General features: G+C 55.9%; 2 protein-coding genes across 4 annotated transcripts in view; both read right to left on the minus strand.

The window, feature by feature from the left end:
- The window catches only part of NECAP2 (NECAP endocytosis associated 2), a 5,667-nt gene extending 3,546 nt beyond the window's left edge, over positions 1 to 2,121 (minus strand). Inside the window, exons 1-4 of the mRNA XM_057387400.1 lie at positions 1,956 to 2,121; positions 1,296 to 1,396; positions 1,105 to 1,209; positions 286 to 367 (exon numbers count right to left, since the gene is read on the minus strand). Coding sequence (XP_057243383.1) covers positions 286 to 367; positions 1,105 to 1,209; positions 1,296 to 1,396; positions 1,956 to 2,050 — 383 coding nt within the window. The 5' untranslated portion in view covers positions 2,051 to 2,121. The remainder of the gene's footprint in view (positions 1 to 285; positions 368 to 1,104; positions 1,210 to 1,295; positions 1,397 to 1,955) is intronic.
- Positions 2,122 to 2,936: 815 nt separating this feature from the next.
- SZRD1 (SUZ RNA binding domain containing 1) lies at positions 2,937 to 18,318 on the minus strand. 3 transcript variants are annotated; one of them, XM_057387399.1, is made up of 4 exons: positions 18,263 to 18,318; positions 6,905 to 6,954; positions 5,768 to 6,022; positions 2,937 to 4,871 (listed from the first exon to the last, which is right to left on the minus strand). In XM_057387399.1, exons 1-4 carry the CDS (start codon positions 18,293 to 18,295, stop codon positions 4,769 to 4,771), a joined length of 441 nt encoding a protein of 146 aa, XP_057243382.1. In that variant the 5' UTR covers positions 18,296 to 18,318; the 3' UTR covers positions 2,937 to 4,768. The 3 variants fall into 3 exon arrangements, with proteins under 3 accessions (XP_057243382.1, XP_057243381.1, XP_057243380.1); XM_057387398.1 differs by lacking the exon at positions 18,263 to 18,318 and adding an exon at positions 17,476 to 17,579 and having other exon boundaries at positions 5,768 to 6,019; XM_057387397.1 differs by lacking the exon at positions 18,263 to 18,318 and adding an exon at positions 17,476 to 17,579.
- Between the last annotated feature and the right edge of the window lie 937 nt (positions 18,319 to 19,255).

The raw sequence follows: 19,255 nt of genomic DNA on the forward strand, positions 1-19,255 counted from the left end.
CAGCAGCCCAGCCCCTCAGGGGCAGCCCCTTACAGCTGATACAGGAACCAGAGGAAATAAACTAGGGAATTGGGGCTAGGAATTTGCACAGCCACTTTTGGACTTGGGAAGTCCAGTTTGGGACGCTGCTCATCCAGACTGTGAAATACCAGAGAGAGGGAGAGGCCTGAATGAAGAAGGGGAGCATTCACTTCTCCCACCACACCTGCCCATCCCAGCACCCACTTCTCCACCATTCCGGGAAGACACGGAGCTCAGAGGAGGCAGGGAGAGGCCCAAACTCACTTGAAGTGGTCCTGGAGAGCCACGTTGAAGTCAAAGGCATCCCCTCGGTCCACAAAGCCGACCCCGATGAAAGCGCGGCGGCCTGGGGAAGGAGGAAGGGTCAGGTCTGGGAAGCTCCATCTTGCACATCCTGGCTCCATCCTGCACGTGCCTGASGCTGCCTCCAGAGGGAGCTGGGACTCAGGAGACCGAGCCCTGGGAGTGGGGATCCCAAAATCCTGGATGGGYTGGGCTGGAGAGACCTTAAAGCCCAYCCAGTGCCACYCCTGCCATGGGCAGGGACACCTCCCACWGTCCCAGGCTGCTCCAAGCCCTGCCCAGCCTGGCCTGGGACACTGCCGGGGATCCAGGGGCAGCCACAGCTKCTCTGGGCACCCTCAGAAGGAGCAATTCCTTCCCAATATCCCATCCATCCCTGSCCTCTGGCAATGGGATCCATTCCCTGGCTTCTGTCCCTCCATCCCTTGACCCCAGTCCCTCTCCAACTCTCTTGGAGCCTCTTTAGGCCYTGGAGCCTTCCCTTCTCCAGAGGCATCTCCAGCTATTTTATCTCGCTGGCTGCACCTATGGCTTCAGCAAAAGCAGCTTTTTAATGAAGAGGCAGCAGGGGGATGATCCTGCATCCTCCTGCCAATGCTGAGCAGCCAAATCCAAATGTTTTTGTTCCTGGCAAAGGTCAAAGCGCAGCTAGCAGGTGGGAGTGAGATAATTCCTCCCTCTGCCGCCCTGTGCAGGGAATATTCCACCACRGAGAGCAGGAATCCTGCCCAAACAGGAGCACTGAGGGCTCTGAGGACCCCCCGGGTGCATGGGACCCACCGTTCCCATCTTCGATCCGGATGACAAAGTATCTGCTGGAGTCTGTCACACTCTCCACAGCGATGCCAGGGAACTGYTCCACGGGAGCCTGGGCAAAGAGCTCTCCTGGAACACAGGAAWGGGAGTGGGGTAAGGCCAGGGCACGGTGCCATATCCCCACTGCCCACAGAGCCCTGGAACTCCCTCCTCACCCGAGGTCTTGTCCTCCAACTTGATGAAGGCCATGCTGCCCTTGGCYGTGATCCGCAGGCGCCCGCTCCAGGCCGGCTGGTCCAGCTGCCACTCCGCRGCTCTGGAAAAACAGGAAGCGGAGCCTGAGCCGCCTGTGCCACCCCCACAGCCCCGGGTGCTGCTGTCCCACCGAGCTCCTCTGCCTGGAGCTGGTAAAGAGGGCTTAGGGGGGAGTGAGGGGCAGCAGGAGATGTGTCAAAAAATGTTTCGTTTCACCCCAAAATAGCTGCTGCGTTTTGCGGGGTGAGGGGCAAGAGCTGCTGAGGAGGTTTCGGTTCCCTTTCCACGGAGATTCAGCCCCAAAGCTGCGTTAGGGATGGGATGGGAGCCCCAAAATACGCGGGGGGATGGAGACACCCCTGTGGGGCTGGGATGGGGGCAGAGATACCCCACGGGGGACTGAGATACCCCACGAGGGGCAGTGCTTGCCGCCCCACGGTGAGTGACAGACCCCCATCTGGGGGGTCAGACCCCCATCCCTCCTGGGAACCACAAACCCCACCAGGAGGAGCAGAACCCACACACCTTATGAGGAGGGGACCCCCACAAACCCCACAGGGAGGGGGCGAAACCCCCGTGTCAGGAGGCGCTGACACCCCCCGGGCGGGCACGGGCCCCACCTGTAGCCGCGGTTGGAGGCCCGCGGCGGGACCCGGTACACGAGCACCGCCGGYTTCACGCACAACACGGACTCGTACTCCTCCTCCGCCGCCATGGCGGCCCCGCTCTGTCCCGCCGCCTGGACGGTGTCTCGCTGGTGCCTCTGGGCTGCCCCGGCACGGGCGGGGCCCGCTCGTGAGGCGCTTCCGCACCCGCGGCGCCCCCTAGCGGGCGGGAGGACCCGGCGCAGGGAGCTGCGGGCACTGGTCCCAGCGCGCTGCTGGAACTGGAACCGCCTCTGGGCTCCCAGCCACGGAACTCACAGGTTTCAGCGCCTTTATAAATCAAATAATTGATTGTACTAATTATATTTATTTCTATTATAGTATCATATAGTGTATAATATGTTYTGTATCATATATATATATGATACATGAAATGCATGTATTAGATGTACCATACATATATGTAACTTGGTCTATATTTGATATATTTGTGTATATTTCTATATTATACATCAATATTATATATCTACATTATTTATATTATAAAGAAATAAATTATAGAAAAATCATCAGAATCCCAAGGGAGCCAGGGCCTGTGGGAGCTGCCAGTGCTCCRACTTCTCATCCTCATCCAGCACCTYCTCCGGGCCTGATGGAGCACAACATCCAYGGGGAAGCCCAGCAYGGAGCAACAAAATAATTAAAYTTAATTAATTAATTTAATTAACTAATCCCTTTCTTTACCCTCTATGGAGAGGCAGCTCACATCCAGGGTTGGGATCCACATTTTCCCTTGGAGCACTGCCCTTTCCACCCTCCTCAGATCACTCCTCCCAACCCCCCAAAAAAAGGGGCGAAATTCCCTGGTTTTGGGTAAAACTGGTACCATCATAGCCRAATGCTCTGAGATTTTACCTTCCTGACAGATTTTTAAGTAGCTGGCACCGAAAAGTCACCCCTGGGAGCCACGAGGATGAAGCAGGGAACCGTAAAGCGTTAAAACTTTAAAGACATTTATTTAAAATACAATTTATAAAACGTTTTCTTTCTGGCGCACGTTTTTGGGGCGGAAACACGTGGTACCGTGTTGGTCCTCCCCCTCCTCGGGATGAAGGCGCTTCCCACAGGAACGCCGCCCGAGCCCTGCCGGCGGGCGGGACGTGTCCTGGGCACCGGGACGCAGCGGGAGCAGCCGGGAGAATTCCGCGTCGGAGAAGGAGATCTCAGTGCTGGAAAAGGTGATTTTGGTGCCGGAGGTCTCAGTGCCGGTGGTGGAATTCCAGTGCCGAACACGGAGAGTTCGGTGCCGGGGGTGAGCCGCACCAGAAATCCAGTGGGTTTGGGGGTTTTTGGCTATTCGATGCTATTTTTAGGAATAATTAAGGAAAGGCGCGGTGACTACGGTTATTGCTGACATCCTTCTCCCTCCCGCTCCCTCCCGGAGCTCATCTCGGCCCCCAGCCTGAGGGGGATGAGTGAGATCCCCCAAAAGTCACCGGGACTGGGGATCTCGGGGGAAGCCCAGCCCTGGAACCGGCTGCAGGGAGCTCAGTACGGTCCGGCGGATCGCTTGGATACACAGGTAGTTTTTATTTTCCCCTTTCTGTAGGATTTAAGCCTYATTTCCACACAAGGCTTTTCATGCACGTCAAGATTGGCTCGTTCCCCCTCGACCCCACTGAAGGCAGCACCTGGGCGCAGGAATCCATCAGGAACCCACCGGGGTTCCAGGTCCCGTCCCCTCCGAGAAGAGCATTTAGTGTTCATGAATCCCTTGATATCAAGTGATACTCAGCTTCATCCAGGGGAGCAGCAGCCTCCCCGTCATCTTGCCAGGAGGAGGACAACCCCTTCCCTGAAGCCTCGCTGCCCCCAGGGAGGCRGAGGGATCGTCCAGGCTTTCTCCAAGGCTGGTTTGGTTCCCGGTGGCTGCCGTCCCAGGAGAGCTCGTACCGTCCCCGCGCCGCCCGGGGCCACAGCCTCAGGATATCCCACTGCCCGATGTCATGGCCACAGCGGCACTGGGCACTCTCCTCCTTGCCACATCTCCCTAATTCTTCAGTGCTCTCCATGGCCGGACAGCAGGCATTCTCATGGGATCACTCTGCATTCCCTTCTCCCCAAATACAAAAGAACCCAAAACCAATGTGTTTTAAGCTTTTCCTCAAAGCCAGCAGGGAATCGGAGCCAAGCTTTAACAGGAGCAAGACGTAAACCGGGTCCGACTCCGAGGTATCCAAGGGTATCCAGGAGTTTGCTTCCATGGCAGTGGAAATGRAGAAGTGTAAGCTTGTCGACCCCGAGCCATCTAATCCATGGAAATCCATCAGAATTCCTTTCAGAACACTCAACTCTACCTCTCTGGATCCAAACAAACAGCTCAAACCCTTCCCACGCACTCAACCAATGGGAGATACAGAAAACAAACAGAAAATCAAATAAAAGAACCTAAAATCCTTGGAAACAGAACTCGCTCTGGAAGCGATGAGGACAACATGCGCAGCTGGGGAGGCTTCCCATCGTGGTTTTTTTTCCTTAAATGCCAGGTTTCGAGTACGACGAACGTTATTGCTGGCGCTCGCTCCAACCCCAGCGGGACACATGCGACTCCCTGCGCCCGGCCGAGTCCGGCACGGCCCCTCGCGTCCCTCGGCTGGCGGGGACAGCCCGGCTGGGACGGCCGCTCACAGTGGGTGGAGAGGGGAGGTCACAGTGCGTGAGGCTGAAGGTCACAGTGGGCAGAGCAAAAGGGTCACAGTGCAAATCAAGCCGGGAGGGCCCCCGGCCCAGGTCCGTGTGTCCGTGCCGGCGGAACGGCACGGCCGCCTCTATCTGCGCTGCTTGAAGCCTTGCGAGCCATCAGGGCCCAGGGGCTGCCGGATCACATTGTTGGGCTGCCTGGTGTCCTCGGGCTGAGAGATCCGCGGCGGCCTGCGGGGACAGAGGGACACAGATGGGGCTGTGGAGACAGAGCTGGGGTTGCAGGGAGAGGGACAGGGCTGGGGCTGCGGGGACAGAGATGGGGCGGCGGGGACAGGGATGGGGCTGCGGGGACATGAGGACAGAGGTGGGACTGCGGGGACATGAGGACAGAGGTGGGACTGCGGGGACAGAGGTGGGACTGCGGGGACAGAGGTGGGACTGCGGGGACAGAGGGACAGAGATGGGGCTGTAGGGACAAAGCTGGGGCTGCGGGGGTGGGGGGGCAGGAACACGTGTGCAATTCCAAAGTGCCTTCAGAAACCCCCATGGGAATGTTGTCACATGCTCTGGGGTCCCCAGCACAGGAAGGACAYGGAACAAGCCCAAAGGAGCCCAGCAGTGTGATCAGAGGGATGGAGCAGCTCTGCTGGGACAAGCCTGGAGAAGGGAAGGCTCCAGGATGACCCAACCTTGGCCTTCCAGCACCTGAAGGGGCCAACAGGAAAGATGGAGGGACTTGGGACAAGAGCCTGGAGAGACATGAGAAGGAAGAATGGCTTCCCATGGCCAGAGGGCAGCGACAGATGGATTCTGGGGAGGAATTGTTCCCTGGGAGGGTGGGGGGGTCCTGGCACAGTGGTGCCCAGAGCAGCTGTGGCTGCCCCTGGACCCCTGGAAGTGTTCCAAAGGCACGTGGATGTGGCACCTGGGGACATCTTTAATGGGAAACACAGCAGTGCCAGTTAATGACCGGAYTCTCTGATCTTGGAGGACTTTTCSAACCCTAATGATTCCACGATTTCTGGCTTCACCAGGCCCTCCCCTCAGGGCTCTGCTGACAGAGCCCTCCCCTCTCCCTGTTGGCCTGGCCATGCTCCCCCAGGAGCTCCCAAGGCCGCTCTCACCTGTCCAGGATGGGCTTCTCCTGCTCCTCCTCGGGGCTGGCGCTGCCCAGGATGCGTTTCCTGGCCTCGGCGTACTCGGCCTCGCGCTGYGCCAGGGATTTCACGGGGAAGGCGGGGCGGCTGGCCGAGTTGGGGTTGCTCAGGACRCCGTTGGTCGTGGGCCTCTTGAGGATACGGATCTGGGGGGGAGGCCCCGTGGGAAGGCTGTCGTCCTGGATCACGATCGGCACTTTGGGAGGAGATTTGGACTTTCTGCTGTTGGAAAGAAAAACATTGGCTTGGTGAATGTTTTCCACAGGGGTTTTCTGCCCAGAGTGTGAATTCCTTGTGCTCAGATGTCACTCCTGTGATTAAGGGCAGCCTGTAATAATTAAGGGTCTCGTTATAGTTGTAACTCTAAACTAGAGCAGCGGATTAGCTCGGAAAGGGATGGAAAAATCAGTCCCTGGTGTGTCTGACACCATCAAACTCTGCTGAAGGGAGCAGACAGTGGGTGAAGTTTTAGCTCTTCTTGTCACAGACACCGGTGTAAGTAAMGTGATTTCACTCCCTGCAAGAATTCTGAGGGCTCCTCTCACCAGGACACCCAGCCTTTCACTCCAACCCTGCCATTTCTCTCTCAGAGCCAGCCTTGACCCCATCTCAGCACCTGAATGTTTTACAGTCCCTTTYCTGCGTGCAGCTCCCAGGGAATAAACCCCGTGACTCTTTAACAACCACAGGGAAAGAAACCCCAACAACAAAGGACCTGTCAGCAGTGATTAGAGACATTTCTGGTTGGARGCAATAACACACCCCTGTCCCGACCCAAAGGAAGCAGGAAAAGAATTCTCCCTGATGCAAGACCCAGCAAGTCAGCCCAGGCCAGGAGCTGGGATTACCTGACTCACCCATTTATTCCCTTCAGTGCCTTTTTCTTACATGGAGTTATATCCAAGCTGGAGGAGCCAGCTCTGAAATGAAACCCCTCTCGAGAAGCTCTCTGCTACCCTGCCACGGCTCCAAAGGGCCATCTAGTGGCTTGGAGACAGGGATTCCTGAATTCTCAACCCAAACCCAGCACTCCCYGCTCCGTTTGAAGATGTTCACCCACTGTTCCCACTCCCCAACAGCACCTCAGGAAAATCAGGATTTTACCTTTCCTTCTGGGTGATCTTCAGCTTCTTTTCCAACCGTCTGTCTATTTCCTAGAAAAGGAGAGAAAAGTAAAAACATGAAGTTTTTAATAAAATGAAGACCAATCTCAGTTTGGAGGTCAGAGTTGGAGCCTGTCTGGGCACACATTTAATTTTACTCTTCCGAATGCTGATCTTTAAAGAGGGCAGGGAGGGTGTGATTCCATCTGAGGATGACTCAGGAATCAAGAGGCACGGGAAGCAAAGGCCCCGTGGATAATCCATGAGAAAAGCAAAACCACCGCGAGTGTTTTCTGTAACCAGGAGTGCACCCACAGCAGGCCATACATCCGGCATGGGGATCTCCGATTTTAACCACTTCGGCTGGCAAAAAACTTGTGAGCGTAAAAAATCACAGGATTCCACAGCAAGATATTCCTAAATCCAAGTGGGAACCAGCCCAAACCCAAAAGGCTGAGGAGCCGCAGCCAGGGGGATTCCAGTGATCCATCAGTGGGATTCCCACAATCCCCAGAGGGATTCTGGAGATCTGCAGGGTGGATTCCTATGATCCACCGGCYGGATTCCAGGGGGAGCTGAGCCCCCAGCCCAGGGCCATGGGAAGTGCTGGCCAGCAGGGCCACTCTCCTGGCAGAAGTCCCTGCCCTGCCCCATGCACAGCCAGGGAGCCTCCCTGCGCTGCTCCTTGCCTTTCCACCCTGCCGAGTCACCCATGGGCACAAAGATGCCTTAATCACCCCAACAGAGCCTCRTTAATCACCCCAACAAAGCAGGGCTCAGAGCATGTCAGCCTCTGCCCGAGGTGTCCAGGTGTTGCAACTGGAGCAATTACACACAGAAACTCGGCTCGGGAGAAGGAAGGCAGGTCTCAGCCTCCTGCAGGTGACCTGCTCCAACCCCGCCGGTTTTCAGATCCTCAGGACAGCTCCGTTAAAAGGGGCTCTGAAACAGCGCTTTGTGTTTTACTTTAATCATCAAGGAAGGGGGGAAACACCACCTGAGGGTGYCCTAGTTTAGCCAGCTGATAACTGGCACTACTGAAGGAAATTCCAGACTTCTGGCAGGAGGTAGCTGCTCTGCTCTGAGACCTGGATGYTTCCCCAGACTGCCGGCAGGAACCGCAGCAGGCACAGCTTGGGAAACAAACGGGTTTGGACAGAAATTCCTTGCTGTCCCAGAGAGCAGGGAAAGAAYTCGAGCCACCGCAAGATGCCAAACCACAGTGTTTGCTCCCGGTCACACAACCCATGGCAGCCTCCACCTAGGGAGGTGAAGGGAATAAATTATTGCAGGAAGATAAAAGGTGGGCRGGAGGCTGAGTTTCCTACCAAGCTCTGTCCTGGGAGGTAACAAAACCAGGCAGGTCCCAGCCAGACGGCAAACACCTGCAGTTTCCTTCCTCTTCAAGGGGACTGGGAGGAAAATCTCACCCCAGCACTGCTCAGGAGGGAGGAAAACGGGTATCAGCCATTTCCTGCCCTCCAGGAAAGAGGAACGGGGACCAGGCAGCAGGGGTATCACAGACAGGATGGGGATGCTGTGGAGCAGCTGGGGGCAAACAATGGAAATCGAGTCAAGGTGAAGCTCAGCAATGAGCCAGCCCAGGGGACATCAGGCCTTGAAACCACTTTTTTAGCCTCCAGGAGCTCATCATGGCTCCCAGGGCCTCCTGAAATATCCCTCTGTAACTATTTCAGTTCTTGGGGGAGACAGATAACAGGAAAACGGGCTGGAAGGTGGGCAAAACACACTCAGGAGCTTCTCAGCTCCTTTCACTCCATGCAGCAGTGACTCTGGAGCCAGAACGGGGGTGCTGAGCCCCAGGTGGCACCCTGGGTATGGCAGTGTCACAGGCCACACAGCAGCCCCCAGGAAGGCTCCGCTGTGCTCCCTCCTTTGGCAGAAGCCAGGTCCCTGCACTCCTGGTGGCTCTGCAGGAGAGCCCCGGGGTGAAGGCCACGGTCTGAGTGTGGCACTGCGAGTCGCTGCCATTGCAGAGTGTCACCTCCACCTCAGCACTGGGTGATTCACATCACTGTTACTGTCACCAAGCCCCAGTGCTGCTGGGCATCCCTGAGCACCCCACATGCACYGGACACTCGAACCACAGCCCTCGGCACCGGGAACGGGAGATTCACGCCACTGTCACCGAACCCCAGCACTGCTGGGCACCTCTGAGCACCCCWGCATGCACTGGACACTCCACAGCCCCCCGTGCCAGACAAAATGAGGCTTTTTCCTCTGCTCAACGCAAAAACTTATCCCAAGGAATCCTTCAAACCCATCACAATTCCTTGACAGTCTGTTTCACTCTCACCCACTCAGGAGTAGGTCACTTCCAGCAAAATACAYGGTGTCCTTGTGCCCCCAAAATGTCCAGTGGTTTCAGAGCAAACGCGTGGCCCTGGATCATAAACCACTGCCAGCACATTCAGCAGCTGCTCTGTGCTTGGGGAGCTGCTCACCAAGGATCTCACAGGATCACAGAGGTGCGAAAAGCCCTCCTCCATGATCACTGAGTTCACCCTGTGCCTTATCCCCACCCTGTCCCCWGCCCAGAGCACCGAGTGCCACCTCCAGCCCTGCCTTGGACACCTCCAGGGTTGGSGACTCCAAACCTCCCTGGSCAGCYCCTGCCAARGCCTGACCACCCTTTCCATGCACAAATTCCTCCTGATGTCCCTCCTGCCCCTCCCCTGGCCCAGCCTGAGGCCATTCCYYYYCYYCYKKYCCYKKTYCCYKGRRSMRRRSCCSRAMCCCCCYGGCTGCTCCCTCCTGTCAGGGAGTTGTGCAGAGCCACAAGGTCCCCCTGATCCCCCTTTGCTCCAGGCTSAGCCCCTTTCCAKCTCCCTTGGCCACTTCTGGAGCTCCAGACCCTTCCCTGGACACRCTCCAGCCYCTCCRTGTCCTTCCTGCCACAAGGGTCCCAGAACTGGAGGTGCCCCAGGACACGGACAGGCACAGCCTGGGCCTGTGCCCACACCGGGCTGGCACAAGGAGCAGCTCAATTATTCCCCRAGTTGCAGCCTCAGCAGTGAACGGAAGTGCTGAGCTCCGTCCAGAACGTGAGGCTTCGTCCACACGTACAGATCCTGGCAGGGTAACACAAATCAAACACAGCATCCTTCCCACCCCATTCAAACAACTGCCAGTCCTGAAGGAGCCAAGGCATTCCTGGTGCTGCTCAGGGAATTCCAGCTGCCTCCAGATACCCACTGAACTGGGGAGAAAAGGTCTCCCTTTGTGTTTACATAGATGGTCAAAACGCAGCTGCCCACTTTGGACACCTCCCCACGTGTCAGAAATTGTTTTCTTTTAAACACACAGACTGACTGTGCATTTTCCAGGAAACTCAGAGCTCATTACTAGGACGTTTGGAATTGTAGGAATGGAGCGTTTGAACACCACGTGGAGAGACAGCCCCAGCCCTGAGCAGCCTCCCAGCTCGTGACAGGGATCACTGCACCAATTTAAAAGCAGAATCACCTTGGCACTGCTCRTTTTTAATTAAAATCAAATCCCTGCCGCTGCTCTGCACGGATCCATCCATCTGCTGATGTCATTCCCTCTCCACTGCTGTGTCACGTTGTCATCGTGTGGGTAACGAGATAAAATTAGGAGCTGACTYGGAGGGCAAGTGCCAGAGGCACTCCAAGCATCAAAGGCATGAGCTGTCTGGAGGAGCAGCTGGATTTGGCATCCAGAAGCTGGACAGGTCACTCGGGACAAACCCCAGCTCTCCATCATCTGAGGGGCTCTCCCAGCTCCCACCTCCCCGACAAACCCACCTGTATCACAGAAAAGCAAGCCTGGGTCAGATCCCTGTGCAAAACTCCCTCCTCAAAGATTAGTAAGGAATCTCACCCACCTATTTTTAGGGCTATTATTTGTGGATGCCAAACAGGACCCAAACAAACAGCCTGAAGGAGACTCTGTTCTCTGACATTTAGGCTGAATTTGTGGACGAGGACATCATGGAAACTGAGCTGCAGCCCCATCAGAGCCTCCCTACAAGAGGCTCCACAAAGCCCCTGGAATGCAGACACAGACGCAGAGACACAAAGCTGCTGCTCAGATCCCACATTCCCAGGGCCTGGCATCCCAAAGAGCCACCCCAGCAATAAAGCTGATGATTTGATGATGTTCCTGCTGAGCTGGAGCTCGATGCTTCCCCAGCACTCCAGGAATGTGTCCTTCAGGAAGGAACGGCCCTGTGGAGGTTGGTTCCTATGATTCCTATGGTTTCCCATGGGATGGAGGCACATTCCCAACAAAGCCAGGATATTGCAGTGCACAGGGGGCCCAAGTCAGCCCATGCTGCTGTCCAAGGAACCTTCTGGCAATAACTGTGAGGCGCTGGACACACACAGAGCATTATCCCCCCATCCCTGTCAGCAAGGACTTTCCAAACAGAATAAACGCCAGCAGCTCTGAGCTCGGCTCATCCGGGGAAGGAATAACAAGATAACCCCTGGCTGGGTTTTATCCCAAGTTCAGTGAGTGACCATGACTGGAGGTGTGGGAAGRCAGAGACTTTATACAGATCACTGACACTGGGTGGATATTGCCCCCTCCTCCTCCAAAACTGCTCTGCAGAAATGCAGGGAAGATCCCTACCAGAACACAGGACAGTCCCAGTGCTCTCCTGGATATCTGGTAACATTCCAGAACTCTGGAAAACCATTAACCACGTTCTCTGYTGTATTTACTCCCAGCACAACCTTCTACCCCTTCTCACTCCAGTAACGGGGAAGATCAATCCCAGAACCAGGGAATTCAGGCTGGAGCTGGATCCTCCCGAAACCACAGCCTTGTCTGCTCATTTAAGCACCACTGGGTCCTCTGGCAATTCCTGAAGGACACAAACTCCAAAGCCTGGTTAATGTTCTTTTCTTTAGGATATAAAATGAGGTTTTAAGATCTGAGGTCACCAGAGCTGTTGATGGGGATTTGAAGCTGGAACTGCTTCCCCAAAACACCATCAGGAAGGAGCAGATGTGGCCARTCCCTGATCTCCTCAGCAGCCTTCTATTTCTCTCCTCCAAAGAGAAATTAATCTATTAATTACTGCAACATTCCAACTCCTGAGGCTATTGGGAACCAGCCTGCTTCATTAATTAGCTCTCCCAGCCACTGTGCCATGCTCAGCCTGGCAGGGGCCTGTCCCAGGAAAGCCCCAGGTGTTTTCAGCTCCATAGGCAGATCCTGCTCCTCRGCACCAGGACAYTGAGAAACAGGACACAGGASTGTTTCTGGGAACAGCCTGGCTGGTTTCACACAGCATTCCCAGCATGGATGTATCATGGGTGGGGGAACACTTGGGAGGGCAGCAGCTCCCTCCCCTTGCTGCAATATCCCCAAACCAATCCTCACTTCCCACTGCTCATTCCAAACTCCAAATTTCCCMTTTCTTACCAAAAAAACTCCCTCTGCCCAAGCAATACCGAGCAGCAGAAACAGAAATCTCCATTTCCCAATTTCGAGATCTTTTGGACCCATTACAGCACTTAAAGCAAACATTCAGTGAAAGTTTACCCAAAATCCTTTCAGTGTKGGAAGTCCAAATTCATCCTGGGCTCATCCCAATGCAATGGCAGCAGGAGCAAGGGAATTCTGCCCCTGTGCCCCACTGGAGCACCCTGGTATAGGGAAAGGTGTTCATGGCAGGGGTAGAATGGGATGAGCTTTAAGGTCCCTCCAACCCAAAACGTTCTGGGATTCCATGACCCTCATTGCCCTGACACCAAAGCCCAGTTTTCCCCATGGACACAGCTCCTGCCCACCTCAAACCTCGTTAGCATGGCCTCTGACCACAGCAGTCATTAGCAGAGGGAGCTCACAGTGTCACACTCCAAAATATTTCCCTTCTGATTCTGCTGGACTTTGATCCTATTGAGCAGCTCCAAGTGACAGCAGCCAAAACCCTGAGCTGCAGTGACCTGGAGCCTTTGGTGGCAGTGACACCCACGCCACCCTCAGACTCACGCGGGTGACAGGAGGCATTCTGCCACCTTGGGTGACCTGTCCTCCCAGAGTGCTGCCACACAAGAGGGTGACAGCCCAGGCCCCCAGGCGAGGACRAAGTCCATTCCCAGGCCTTTGGCTGCTCCTATCCTCCTGGAACGGCTGATAACTGGGAATGGGGCAGGATTTCCCTTCCTGGGGGGTTGGTGAGTGCCACTGGGGAGGTTGGAGGCAGCAGCTGGGAGCTCAGTCTGCAAACTCCAGGGGGAAAAAGACACACAAAGAAATCAATCCCACCATTATTTTAACGTGCTCTGGATTCAGTGCATGGGGGAGAAAGACAACAGGAAAACGGGGCAGAAGGTAGGGGAAACACACTCAGGAGCTTCTCAGCCACTGATGTTTGACCTGTACAGAACTACAGAGCAGCCTGAGCTGAAAGGGACCCACAAGGACCAAAGTCCTGGCCTGCCCAGACACCCCAGCAACCCTACCCTGGGCACCCCTGGCAGTGCTGTCCAAACGCTCCTGGAGCTCCAGCAGCCTCAGGAATGTGATCATTCCTTGGGGAGCCTGGGCAGTGCCCGGCACCCTCTGGGGGAGGAGCCTTTCCCTGAGATCCATCCCTGGCACAGCTCCAGCTGTTCCCAAGGTTCCTGTCCCTGGTCACACAGGGCAGGGATCAGAGCTGTCCCTCCCTGCCCCTCGGGATGAAGCTGAAAGAGATTCCAGCTTGAAAGCAGTTCTTGAGACTGATACACTCAAATTTCAGTTGGCAAAGAAAAAATCAGTGAATCCATCTGTAAAGCACCAATTCCAAGTTGAGGATCACCCGTGCCAGGTTTGGAGCCCAGCTGCCCACCTAATATTTAATTATTGGTTTAAGCAGGTAAACACCTGAGTGTCACCAACTGACCWCTCATTTACGTTTCCCAGCCCAACAGAAAAGCAAACCAGGAATTAAGCCYCATTAGTGTTTTCTGACCCAGAGCRGCCTTTGAAGCCCTCTCCATCCTTACTCGGACAACTCCCTCGTTACTCACGCCCYGTTTTTCCATCTGTAACTCCCGGACAAGCAAAACCTCCCCAATTCATGGACATTCCAAGGCTCTAATTAGACTCCAGGGAGATGACGGGGATCCAGAGGCCCCACAGAGCTCAGCACAACACCCTGAGCCTGGGGGACTGCTGGGACAGGTGACACTGCCGGAGCAGAGGGCACCTGCCTGGCAYGGTCACTCAGGGGTGGCATATTCCCAATGAGCTGCTCCGTTTTTGTGGCAGTTCTGATGGCACAGGACCAAGAGACGAGCAGAAGCCACATTAAAGACCTTAACAACCACCTGAGGATCTGTTTTACAGCTCCTTGAGTGACCAAACCAGAGCAGAAGGGCTGTGTCAGGCTTTTGGGGATTTTCTTGAACCCAATGAGATTTTCCTGCTGCCTGATTTGGGAGAGCTGCAAGAGAGAAATGAAGTTAGKTGCAATTAGGAGGYCATGRAATCTCTGCTCAGCCCAGAGCTGCCTCTTGCTGACAAACTCTTTAAGGACCTGAGCAGAAGTTCACAGCCTAACACCAAAAACTACAAACGAAAAACCCCAGCACTAAAAATCTGATGGATTTCCTTTCCCCAGGAACACCCTCTGGGTGGAATACTAAAAAATTGTATGCTGGGACACAGGAAATGTACCCCAAAACCCCCCATGCAACTCCTGCTACATCTCTACAGTTACCTCATGTACTGAAGGGACTAAAGAATTAAATAGCTCAGGTTTTCAACCATGTCAAGTGTCAGAACCCAGGATCCCAGAATGRTTTGGGTTGGAGGGACCTTAAAGCTGATCCAATGCCACCCYTTCCACCAYCCCAGGTTGCTCCAAGCCCCARTGTGCAGCCTGGCCTTGGACACTGCCAGTGATTCAGGGGCAGCCATGGCTGCTCYGGGCACCCTGTGTCAGGGCCTGCCACCTTCACAGGGAACAATTCCTTCCCAATATCCCATCTGTCACTGCCCTCTGGCAGTGGAAGCCATTCCCTGTGTCCTGRCACTGTTGGCACAGGATGTGTTTGAAGCTGCTCTTGGTGTCTCTGTTTCACTGCAGTCTCCTCCTGAGCACCAACCATGACTGTCAGTCAAGCCTTGTGTGCCTTTATGTCAGGATCCATCTCCTGYTGCCATGGATGGAAGGAAATCACAGAACCACGGAACCTCCTGAGCTGGGAAGGACCCACAAGGACCAGAGTCCAGCGCTGGCCCTGCACAGACTCCCCAACAATYCCACCCTGGGCACCCCTGGCAGCRCTGTCCRAAYGCTCCTGGAGCTCTGGCAGCCTCRGGGCCAGGRCCATTCCCTGGGGAGCCTGGGCARTGCCYGGCACCCTCTGGGGACAGAAGAACTTTTCCCTGAGATCCATCCCAAACCTCCTGGCCCAGCTCCAGCCATTCCCTAGGGCCTTGTCCCCAGTCACAGAGCAGAGATCAGAGCTACCCCTTGGCAGTCCCTGCCAGGGCTACAACAGAGCCTCTTCCAGTCCTTGTTCCTGAATGTCCCCAGCTGCATCAGGATCCATCAGGACCACAAGAACCAYGGGACAAGGGCAGTCTGGGCTCTCCTTGGCTCCATCCCGCTCAGGTTTCTGCTCCCTGCAGGCACCACCAGCAGCCCAAGGTCTTCTTTCTGCCATGCACAGAGTGAAATCCCCTTCCCAACCCCGAGGGATGCCAGAAGGCAGCTCCTGCCCCCTCTCCTGCCCTGCATGGGCAGCTTGCTTTCTCTGTCCCTCCCACAGCTTCCACAGGCATCCAGAGCCCCAACAACTGCAACAGCAGCTGCTCCTCCTGCAAGACCTGCAAGGAATGGCTGAGGGAGCTGGAAAGGGGCTGAGCCTGGAGCAAAGGGGGATCAGGGGGGACCTTGTGGCTCTGCACAACTCCCTGACAGGAGGGGGCAGCCAGGGAGGTCGGGCTCTGCTGCCAGGGAACAGGGACAGGAGGAGAGGGAACGGCCTCAGGCTGGGCCAGGGGAGGCTCAGGGTGGACATCAGGAGGAATTTGTGCATGGAAAGGGTGGTCAGGCCTTGGCAGGGGCTGCCCAGGGAGGTTTGGAGTCACCAACCCTGGAGGTGTCCAAGGCAGGGCTGGAGGTGRCCCTTGGTGCTSTGGGCTGGGGACAGGGTGGGCTCAATGAGCCTGGAGGGCTTTTCCAACCTTAGCGATTGTGTGAATCCCCAGGGATCCTCTCTGCACAGGAGCACAAGCACCACTGAGATAGAGCACGAATTCCAGCAGTTTGCACTGGAAAAGGGTGTGAGAAAGGCAGTGACAGGGATTTAACCTTCTAAGGAAAAGCAACTGAGAGGTACCAGCGGGAAGGASAAACCGGGAGGACAGTCCCTGGCCAGGATTGGAGCAGCTGGACCATTTTAAACCATTACTCAAGGCCACAGTCATCGACTCCTGAGACTCCAGCCCTTCATGGAGCGTTTGGGAGCGCTGGAATTAACTCGGACACGGGGCACGAGGCTCCCGCTGGGCGCAGCCCCCGGCTCGGCAGGAGGGGCGGGCGAGCGGCTGCGCTGCCAGCCTGGCACKGGCCCCTCTGGGGCGTTCAGTTACAGGCTCTATTTTGCTCCCCTGGCTCTGGCCAGGTGTAACCCAATCYCCTGCCCACAATCCCGTTCAGTCTCCTCACCGAGTTTCTGTCAGGAGGTCCTTGTGCTCTCTGATCCTCAACGACCCCGAGAATTCATTAAAAAACAGAGTTTGCCTGGTGGAGTTTCCTCTCCCTGTGAACACCCCGCAGAGCGTCCGCCCACGCTCCTGCTAAAACAGTCACTTTATTTGCAAGCACAGCACACACAAGTCCTCGGGGTCTCTCAGTGTGACAGACAGGATGCCAACTGCAGCTCCTGAGCCGCTGTAAAAGCAGGGGGGAACTTCAGCTCCACTGGGCCATGCTGGGATTGCCCCCGTTCTGCCCGAGTGAGGGAGCACGTTCCGGTCGAGGGAGAAAAGAGCTTTAGATGTGCACCCGCGGCCCCCGCGCTGTCCCCAGAGCCCTGCCAGGGGCACTGCCATGCTGGGCACGCACATTTTGGCTCTGCTCGCCGCCCTGCCCGCCCCTGCCTCTAACCCCCGCAAAACCGGAGCTTTATGCGGGGCTGGGCCGCGACACCGCTGAGCTGCCGATGCCGCCCCGGCCGCAGCCCCGCCGGGCCCAGGGGGTGGGGGTTTGGACACCGAGGACCACACGTGGGGCGAAAAGCCGGGCAGGGAGCTGCTCCAACGGGGGGCCTGAAGGGGCACTGAAGAACSGGCGAGGAGTGGGGCTGGAGGGGGCCCGAGACACCCCGCGCCCTGCGAGGCCGCGGTCCCTTTAAGAGGCCTAGCAGCGCCGGGGGCCGCCGCGCCGACGCCCGCGCCCCACCGCCTTTCAGGCAGCGCCGCACCGCCCGCCCGCGTCCTCCCGCCGCCCCAGGCCCGCCGCGCCGCCCCGCGCCGCCGCCCTCACCCCGCTGTCGGCCGCCTCCTCCCAGCTCTCCGCNGCCCGCCCGCGTCCTCCCGCCGCCCCAGGCCCGCCGCGCCGCCCCGCGCCGCCGCCCTCACCCCGCTGTCGGCCGCCTCCTCCCAGCTCTCCGCGACCTCCTCATCTTCCATTTTAATTCCCGTCCGCCGCCGGGCCCGCGCCCCGCGCATGCGCGCGCCGCCCGCCGGCCCGCGCCCGGCAACGCACGCGCACCGCGCGGAAAGGGCGGGAAGCGGCGGCGGGGGTGCTGCGCTACAGCGCCCCCTGGCGGCCGGGAGGACCGAACCCAGGGCAGGTTACTGTTGAGGCGTTTTATCATAATTTTTGTGTTTTCCTTTAATTTTGTTTTCCCTTAGTTTCGGCGTGTTTTCCTTATGGGTTATTTTCCCTTATTTTTAATGTGTTTTCTCATAATTCTGAGGAGTTTCTCTTTAATTTTGGGAGGTTCCTCCTTAATTTTGATGTGTTTTTCCTTAGTTTTGATGTGTTTTCCTATAATTTTGGAGTGTTTCCCCTTAATTTTTGTGTCTTTTTTTTCCATAGTTTTGAGGTGTTTTCCCTTAATTTTGGAGTGTTTTCTCTTAATTTGAGGCATTTTTCCCTTAATTTTGAGGCCTTTCCCATTAATTTTGGGTTATTGGATCAATCAGCCCCCAAATTTAGGCAATTTTAGCCACCAATCCAACCTCTCAACCCCTCTGCAGGCATCCAGGTGYCTCCTTCCATCTTCCAATTTGTGCCTCTTCATTTGAGCCCAAAGCTGCTCTTATGGGSCACAAGGATCAGCTCCAACCTTTAAAAACATCCAAAATTCCCCAACCCCCCATCATTTCTTAAACTTTTCTCATTTATATCCAAGATACTCACCACACCAATGTTTTCCTTTGAGTTCCAAGCCATACAAAGTTTTTTGGGGTGGGATTTGCATCTCCTTTTTCCTCACTCCAAAATTAACTGCCCCTTCAGCATCTAAAATAAAAACTGTTTTCACACAAGAAGTTACAGAAACTGCCCTTAGATCCCTAATTTTTCCCTCRAATTCCCACCCAAAGTTTGCCGGCAGATGGCGACTGGATTCCTACAATATGACACTAAACCTCCAGCTAAAATAAACCCTGATGCCTGTGGTGTGCCCCAARCCTGAGTCTCCCTTTGCACTGCCAAGCCCGAAATTTGGGCAGGGCCCCTCCGGACACACCCACGGGTGGATTTTGGGGGGATGTTTATCCAAAGTGGCACTGTCGAAGGGGTGTACAGTGCACCGGGGGCGTTAAATCCTCGGATTTCAACTCTTTTAGCAGCTCAGAGGGGTGGGACACAGTGCTTCCCTTCCTGGGGGATGCTGCCCCGGAGGAAAAGTCGCAGCAGTCTGGGGCTGTTCCTGCCCATCCTCTGCGATTTTTCCAGAAGGCAACACGAACCAAATTTTGCAGCAGCCTGGCACGTTTGCCTTGATCCCCTCCAGCGTTCCAGCGGCATTCCCTYGGACATCTCCCTCTATTCCGCTGTAGGAAATCCCCTTCCCAGCCCTGTYTGACTCCAAATCCCAGCGGGATCCTCTGGGAATGCAGTGTTGATGGCTGCGTTGGAAAACACACCAGTTTAAAAATTTTCAATGTAACTTTAGTCAGGTTTTGTTGTTGCTCMCTTCGCCCCGGGGGAAGCGCACTGAATTTTCTTTCCAGGGCATTGTTCCACCGGGTGAGGCCTGGGGAGCTTCACATCTTAACAAAACTGGAGTGGCACAAAAAATAAAGACCATCAATGGCCATCRGTGCCCATCAGTGTCCATGAAMAGAACATCAGCCCCAAACCTCTCCTCTGGCGTGGTCAGATAAATCTGGTCTGGGAAACAGAGAT

The sequence above is a fragment of the Malurus melanocephalus genome, unplaced genomic scaffold (genome assembly GCF_030028575.1).
Source record: "Malurus melanocephalus ecotype Western Australia unplaced genomic scaffold, MMel_1.1 scaffold_1204, whole genome shotgun sequence".
Classification (NCBI taxonomy): Eukaryota; Metazoa; Chordata; class Aves; order Passeriformes; family Maluridae; genus Malurus; species Malurus melanocephalus.